The sequence below is a fragment of the Cebus imitator genome, unplaced genomic scaffold, assembly GCF_001604975.1.
Source record: "Cebus imitator isolate Cc_AM_T3 unplaced genomic scaffold, Cebus_imitator-1.0 Scaffold208, whole genome shotgun sequence".
In the NCBI taxonomy this organism is placed as follows: domain Eukaryota; kingdom Metazoa; phylum Chordata; class Mammalia; order Primates; family Cebidae; genus Cebus; species Cebus imitator.
Genome location: NW_016107523.1, coordinates 2,560,234 through 2,568,998, shown reverse-complemented (window position 1 = coordinate 2,568,998; position 8,765 = coordinate 2,560,234). Strand labels below are relative to the sequence as shown.

Sequence of the window (8,765 nt, the reverse complement as noted above, 5' to 3'; positions counted from 1 at the left end):
ACAGAGTCTCACTTTGTTGCCCAAGCTGCAGTGCAGTGGCATGATCTCAGCTCACTGCAACCTCTGAAGAATTGCTATGCTTCATAATCAGTTGGGAAAATTGGGTCTCAGCAATATGAAAATGAGAGTGTCTTGTAATTATACATATAACTCTCTCCTGAAGAGCTGAGAAACACTTTCTCATACTGCTAAAAGAAGTGTACCTAAGGAATTGACAAAGGATTACATTTTTTTTAACATACCAAATCCTCTCAGTCCTTAAAATGGACTTGCAGAGGTGTATTTTGTTTAAGAGGAATTTAAAATAGGGCATTCAAAATTAAGGGGGTTGAAGGGGTGGCTTTAGGGTTATTTCTAACTTTAATTTAATTTTAAGAGACAGAGTATCATGTGGGACCCAGGCTGGAGCACACTGGCATGATCATAGCTCACTGCAGAGTTAAACTGAACTCTTAGGTTCAAAGAATCCTCTTGCCTCAGCTTCCCAAGTAGCTGGGACTATAAGCTTGGCTATTTTAAAAAATGGTTTGTAGAAATGGGGTTTGTGTTGCCCGGGCTGGTCTCAAACTCTTGGCCTCTAGTGATCCTCCCACCTCCACCTTGGCTTCCCAAAGTGCTGGGATTATGGGTTCATGTTCAGTCAGGAACTTTAATATTTTGAATAAAATGTGCTACATATGTATTATGAGCAGCCCCCAATGTAATAAAGGTTGTATTTTAAACAAATGACCTGCTAGCATTCGATCATATTTTGGTACATAGCTTTCAGGGCAGCAAATCTTTATCCTTTAAATTTTTGGAAATACTCCAAAGCCATTCAGTGCCCAACATCTGATGAATTGTTTCATTCAATTTACAAACAATTATTGAGTACAATTACTCAGCAAATACAAGGTGTGGCTACAAAATAATATGACAGTCTGCTGAGGATCATAAAATAGTTCTCAAGCAGTTGCAGAAAAGGAACTCTAAAATTGAATTGCCAAGGGATAGTATTTGTAAATACAGCATATAAGACTCTTGTTAAGTTCAAATGCCTGTCCTTCTCCTAAATAAACAAACAAATGAACATGCAAAAATGTATAACACTATTGACTTTTCTTCCCAGGAAAAAAAATGTTTTACTTTTTCACTTGTTTTTACTTTCAGAAAAATTTGAGAATGCTTTTGGAAATACGTCATACATGTAAATATCATTCATCAAGTCTCTTGAGGGAAAAAAAAAGAGCACTGGAATCAAAGGGAAGCAAGAAGATGCATTTTAAGGATGACAGATCAAAGGCTGGTGTGAATGTCAAATTAGTGTAAAGACTTGATGACTGGCAGGACAGAGAAAATGTGGTTACACTCTCCCAGAAATCTACAAAGAATGAAGAGGCTTTAGGATGAAGTGACAATAGGGATAAAGAGAGGAAATTGTTTCTAGAGCAGTTGTGAAGTAGAATTCACAGAATTTGGAAGCCAATTTAATAAATGTGTCAGTAGATTGGGAAAGAGAGATCAAGGGAAAGGGAGATGGTAATTCTTAGATTCCCAGTTTTAGAGACAATTAACTTAGGCAATTACACTACACTGAAAACAGAAAATTTAGCATTGTTTTAGGGGCAGATAATGCATTCTACTTAACACATTTTGGAGCCTGTAACATATGGAGGTGGTAATGTAGGGTAGGTGACTGAAAGTATAGTTCTGGAGATCAGAAGAAGGGTGTAAGATGGAAGTTGACACTGAATAATCTTAACGTTAGCTGAAGCCAACAGACAAAGCTACTCAAAATGTGTAGTGAGAAGGAAGAGAGAAAATTGAGACTGGAACATTAACATTTAAAATTGTATTGAGGAACAAGAACGTGCACTCATCATTGTTGTAACTCCCAACTTTGTATCTTGAGATACTCCCCATAACTTAAGATTTGTAAATCCAGCTATCTACTCCACACATCTCCTAGATGTAGAAAAAGTCATTTCAAACGTAACAGTAACATGTCTACATCTTCCTCCCAAAATATGTTACTCTTGGAGCCTTCCGCATCTCAGTAAATGGTTACTCCATCTTCCAGTTGCTCAAGCTAAAAACTCTTGTGTCTTCCTTGACTCCTCTCTTTCTCTCACACCTAAATTTATTCCATTATAACATCTTTTGTGCTCTGTACTCACAACATAGTAGAAACCAACCACTCCCCACCACATTCACCTATCCCATTCTGATCTCAGTCACAGTCAACTCTTGACTGAATTATGACATCAGTTTCCTAATGGTCTCACTACTTCCATCTACTTTATTATAACAGAGGAGCCAGATAAGATAAAACATGTCACTCCTCCGTTAAAAACCCTCCAATAACTCCCATATCATTCAGATTAAAAGCTAAAGTCCATAGAAAGGCCTAAAAGGCCAATATAATGAGATGCCAGTTACCCCTCTAAATTTATTGTCAACTACCTTCCTGCTCACTTGATCGTTTTCTGCCTAACTGATCTCTCTTTTAAGGTTCCTTCAACATGCCAAGAATATTCCTGCTTCGGGGCATTTTCACTTACTAGGACCTCCTGGTCTACTTTTTCCACCCCAATGATACATATGGCCCACATCCTCAGGTCCTTTAGAATTTGCTTAAATTTCACCTTTTCAGTAAGACCTTTTTTGATTACCACATTTTCAGGGCAGCCCTGCTCTTCCACCTCTCTCTCTCTCTCTCTCTCTCTCTCTCTCTCTCTCTCTACTTGATTTCCTCTTTATTCTTCCACATTGCATGCAGACCATCTGACACATCATATATTTAATTTTTATTTGTCAATGTCTGTCTGTCTCCCAACTTCTGCTTCCCAGATTATAATCTTTCTGAGAGTAGGTATTTTCATTGCTCTATATCAAGTACCAATTACTGGGCCTACCTAGCACATACTTTCTACAGAAGTATTTGTTGAGTAAGTAAAATATTTTTTATAATGTTGGCAGGTGATATTTCACTGAGTTCTTACTATGTGCTAGGCATTGTGCCACGCACCTCACACTTCTTATATGATTAGAGAAATAAGAGATTTGCAAGATAATATCGTTCTGGGAACCAAGGAGGATAAAGTTTTGACTAGTAGAGTTAACCAACAGGATCAATGTTAAAATGTAGTCAAGTAGATGGATGGATTTAAATACAGTAATTAGCTATTATAAAATCATTGATGATCTTAGTAAGTCCTTGTTTTCATAAAGTGGTGGTGCTGGGGATGTGAGCTTGGAGTGGGTCAAAGTATAACCAGTAGCTAAAGAACAGGAAACATTAATGTAAACTACTGCTTAAAAAAATTATATAGTAAGGAAAAGCAAGGACAACTGGATAGAAAAAAATGATACAGTAAAAAAGTTCTTTTAGGATGAGGGAGAATTGAATATGTTTGCCTGTTAAAGGCAAGGAGCAAAAAGAAGAAAGAAATTGATTATCCAAGAGAAAGAAAGTAGAATAATTACTAAAATGATATGTTGGAGAATGTGAAAGGGATCTAGTGTTTAACTACAGTAGCTCCTGGCTGCATGCAAAATAGGGCTCATTTTTTTTTCTTTGTTCGTGTTTCAATGAAGTGAAGAAGAGGAGAAAGGACCTAGGAATACAGAAGCAAAGAGTGACTTACAAGTGCTTTCAAGGTTGTCAAAGATGGAGAAAATAGGTAATTTTTTCAGATAAAAATTTTTTTCAGACAATAAACTATTAATTTTGATCATTAAAATATAAAACATATTATTAGGAAGGACAGAGAATACCGAGATGTTATTTTAAGGAAGAAGGCATGTTTATATGTATATGGATGCAAATGCATATACATATATATGGATGTCTGTACACATACATATATACACACGTGTACATGTTGGATCTTTCTTAGAACCTAGAGGGATTTTTTGGCATCTAGCAGCTTAGCAAAGGGACTTCTAGCCATGTTTAACCGTCTGATGCAAGGAACATCTCCTCTGCTTGATGAGTTTGCACCTAGCTAGCTGGGAGTTGTGGAATCCCTTATACAGCTACAAACAGACAATTCAGAGTTAATGCTTATTTCTTGTTTAAAGAGTGATCTTGGAATAGAAATAAGGAAATGAAATCTCATGACAGTGTCATCATAAAGTCATCAGCCAGATGGCAGTCCTTGAAATCTAATCCTTAGAGGCTTCTCACAATAATTTATAATATCACATCTAATATTACCTTATTCACAAATTCATATCTTTTCACAGAGATTGAAGAGAAAGAAATGAACTTGCAGAGGCTCTCATTTCTGGCCTTATGTGTTAACATGCACTCTATAAGAAATATGATAAGGAAAACAAAATATTTTCCTACATAGCTCACAACAATAATCTATGTTCAGATCTGGGTTTCTAAACTGTACAATTTAGTTGAGAAGCAGCCTTCTCTTTTTTCCATAAATAGTAGATTTGATCCTTTTAAGCATAAATGGCTATTTATATTTATCTATTCTATATAAAATGGCAAATAAAAATGGTCCTATCAAAAGCCACTGTAGAATTTGAGGACTCGTCTGATGTATTAATAAACTTAAACAGTAAAATATAAACTAACATTAGTTTACTTTTGTATTATGTCTTGAAACTACAACGTGTCAGTGTCTGATATCAAAGTAAAGTTCTTCCAAGTATCTTTTATATCTTATTTAACATTCAACAGTTTAAAACTAAAAATTTCATTGCCAATTTAAATATTCTTGCAAATGTCTAAAAATTTTTTATAGATTTCTCCATATGACTGAAAGTCTCAGTGTAGGCAATACATTCGTGTTTCACAGTAAAATGGTGTCTAACCTGAACTGTGAGAAGTGATGTAATCAGAATGCTTTCCACAGAATCCCTCCTACCTAAAAAGCCATAGTTACAGAAGTTTATCAAAGATATGAGATACTTTTTCTCCATAACCAAAATATTGATATTATTAATCTTTCCAAGATGAGTTTAACAACAAAAATAAAAATGCCACCTTCTCATAGCTGTTTTTGAGACCAACACAAATACCATGGAATACTATGTAGTCATAAAAAAGAATGAGATCACGTCCTTTACAGGGATATGGATGGAGCTGAAGGCCGTTGTCCTTAGCGGACTAACACAGGAACAGAAAACCAAATACCACATGTTCTCACTTATAAGTGGGACCTAAATGATATGAACACATGGATATCTAGAGGGGAACAACGTACGTTAGGGACTACTGTAGGGTGGAGGGTGGGAGATGCGAGAGGATCAGAAAAAGTAACTAATGGGTACCAGAATTAATACCTAGGTGATGAAATAATCTATACAACAAACCCCCATGATACAAGTTTACCTATGTAACAAGTCTGCACATGTACCTCTTAAAATAAAAGTAAAAAAAAAAAAACTACAGTATAGAGATAACACTTTTTATTTATAAATTGAAGCAATAAAATTTTTCAAGTACTATAGTACATAATTATTATGAATGTACCCTAAACGGCTTAACCCATTTATGCCTAAGGTCACAATTTTTTGAATTTTTGCAATCATGTTGCTATGACCTTGAACAGTAGAATGTAAATAACTCCCACATGCTTAGTGTTCCAATAATGGAAACTAGGATAAATAGCTTAAGTGAACATGGGCAAAGATCATCCAGAGCAGGAGTATCAATAAAACTTTCTGTGATTGGTGGTTACCCGAAGCTGGGAAGGGTCGGGGGTGAGGGCCTGAACTTGATTTGATTTTGCAGGCTCAGAGATAGAGGGGAATTTGCCTCAGGATGAATTGTGCCTTGAGACTCATCAATACCTAATTTATATTAGATTGGACTTTTGAGTTTATGCTGAAATGAGTTAAGACTTTTGGGGCTTTTGGGATGAAATGAATGTATTCTGTCTGTGAGAAGAACATGAATTTTGAGATAAAAGGGGCAGAAAGCTACTGTTTAAATATTTGCACCCCCCTAAACTTATAGTAAAATTTAATTCCCATTGCAACAGTAGTTAAGTGTGAGCTTTAAGAGATGATTAGGACATGAAGACTCTACCCTCATAAACAGAGTAGTGTCATTATTGTGGGAGTAAGTTTCATATACCGTAAGGACAAGTTTGGCCCCATTTTTTTCTCTCTCTTGCTCTTTCACCTTCCATCATGGGATCATGACACAAGAAGGCCCTTACCAGATTCCTGTCCCTTAGGCTTGGACTTCCTAGCCTCCAGAACTATGAGCCAATAAATTCCTGTTCATTATAAATTACCCAGTCTCTGGTATTTTGTTATAGAAGCACAAAAAGGACTAAGACAAGGACAATAGAAGTAGGTTGCATTTGGAGAAAGAGATTAGAATAGGGCAAAGATGAGTTTAGCTTTGGACCTTTTTAATTGGAAGTTCTTATGGGACATTAACATTGAAAGAAAGCAGTAAGATAAACATGTATAAGACTCAAAAGATCATTCTCAGCTGGAAATATAGATGGGTAGTCATCAACAGACTGAAACTACACAAGTGGATGAATTCTTGCAAAGAGTACATGTGAAGTGAGAAAAGAAAAGGGAAGAACTTTACAGACATGAGTCAGAAGTAGCTTGGTGAATTGCAGATTCTGTATGGGCTAAAAATGTGACTTGGTTTTTAAAATTCTCATTTACTTTACCCATAGGAGAAGTAATATATGCATGCCTTAGATGATATCTTCTTGGAACTAAGCCAAAAAATATAAACTGAAAGTCATTCCCATGAAGAATTCGAAGGCCTTAATAAAATAATTTATTTGTATTTTTATTTTACTTTAGGTGCATACTATATCTGGCATTTCTCCCCATGTTATCCCTCCCAACCCCCCTCCCACCCCCCGCTGTCTCTCCCCTACCCCCACTAACTGCTCCCAGTGTGTGATGCTCCTCTCCCTGAGTCCACGTGTTTTTTAAAAACTGAGAGAGTTGCTTGGGTCATCAAGGAGCATGAGAATGAAGAGGGGTCTGTCAGAAAGAGTAGTATAGATAGAATAGACCAGTCTCCTGAAGGTCTAGTTTCATACCATAAGCAAGCTTTCTTCTTGGCTCCTTAGTTTATATTCTATAAACTCACCAAATTAATATTGACTTTAATTTGCTTTCCCAGAAAGGCTTCCTTTTGAGAAACAGATATTTCCCGTTAAGGTCTAATGTTTGATTCTCTGATACCAATTAATTCTATGTGAATAATTCTTCCTGAACTGAATCTGTCCTTGTTTAGTTGAATACATACAAGACCTGTATTTGGAGAAGAAAGTCCAAGCCTTGCCATTGAGAGAAAGTAGTTACTACGATAATTTTTCCAAATATCAATTCCATATTCAAGTTTGCTCTTTCTCCACCAGGGTATTTTTCATAGGGTTCTAGTTAAAACTTCCCAGCTTTAGGTTGAATCTTCTTTTCCATGGTCTTTTCCATCTATATACCTACTGTCTGGAATTCAGGACTAGAGCTGCTCTATTCCCCAGGGTCACTAGCTTAAATTCAGCTTCACAGGAGTGTTTACTCCCTCTCTCTAATGTCTAGCTCAGTTTCAAAATTTAGTTGGTCTTTTAATTTCCATATATAATTATCTCATTTCTCATAAGAATTCCTGCTCTTAGTTCAAAATTTGCTTTGGCCCCAATGGTGACCTTGACTTCTTATTAAAAACCACCTAACTGATTTTTTCAGTAATTGATGTCATATTTTAGAACTCACTTATTTTTCACTGTGGTCTTCCTCATATTGTACAGGTACTATTTTTTTTTCAGCATTTACAAGGTAATTGTACATTATGCAAAGGGAGTAATCATTCAAAAACCATTCACTAGCTCCCTATTATATCACCTGGTTCAGGGCCTGGAAATTTATCAAATAAAGAAGACACAATCTCTGTCCTCATGGCATTTAGATTAATTTAAAGCACAAATAGTAAACAATAAGTTACATAATTTATATTTTTATTTATAATTGGAATAAATGCTAATGAAAATATCTCTAGAGATTAAGAGAGGTATAATAAGGGTAGAGGGCTTAGTTTGAGGCGATACTGTCTATAAGAGCTGTTCATTTCCCTAGATATATAATGGGAAATGAAGTGATGAGTCATAATACCCTCTACAAATTTTCCCATTGGATGTGTGGAGTGAGATACAAGGTTGATACCATGGACAGGTATAACTCCATCATGAATCCCAAAGTGACTTATCTATCAGATTACAGGTAAGGCAGCATGTGCCATGATGAGATAGAAAGATATTTCTTTGGATAGAGTTCTAAAAGTAGACTGTTAAATTGCTCTTCTAGCTATAAATCGGTATTTTGCTTTCTGTTTAATCTCTTGGTTATGTCACTACTTTCGTGACAGTGGGCAAATGAGATCTTACGTTCCTCATTTTAAAAATATGTGACTGAGCCAAGTCTGTGAGTTTTGTTGGTATTTGTCATCTCGAATCCCCCAAGCTCCAGTTTAGCTGGATTGGAAAAACAAATCTTTATTATTCATACTGTATCACCATCCCATTATTAGAGCGAACAGTAGTTTTAGAAATAATGTAATTCATACCTTTTCTGAATGCTTCCCCAAGAGGCATTGATATTCTCTGTTATCATGTGGACTTTTCTGGTATCATCTGCAGAATAATCCCGGAGAAGTTTCAGGGCCAAGTCATTTGCCACATCTACATTTATCTGCCATTGGTGGAGGTCTTTGGTCAACTGCTATAGATTTTTATGGGAAAGAGAATGAATGTCAGTTTTTTTTTTTTTTTTTTTTTTTTTTTTTT

General features: G+C 35.8%; 1 protein-coding gene across 9 annotated transcripts in view; it reads right to left on the bottom strand.

Moving 5' to 3' along the window:
- DMD (dystrophin) overlaps positions 1–8,765 on the bottom strand; it is a 2,133,401-nt gene that overhangs the window by 563,592 nt on the left and 1,561,044 nt on the right. For all 9 annotated transcript variants that reach the window (XM_017548497.2, XM_037745683.1, XM_037745686.1 and 6 more), the window contains one exon: positions 8,546–8,700. In XM_017548497.2, the coding sequence (XP_017403986.1) occupies positions 8,546–8,700 (155 nt within the window). The remainder of the gene's footprint in view (positions 1–8,545; positions 8,701–8,765) is intronic.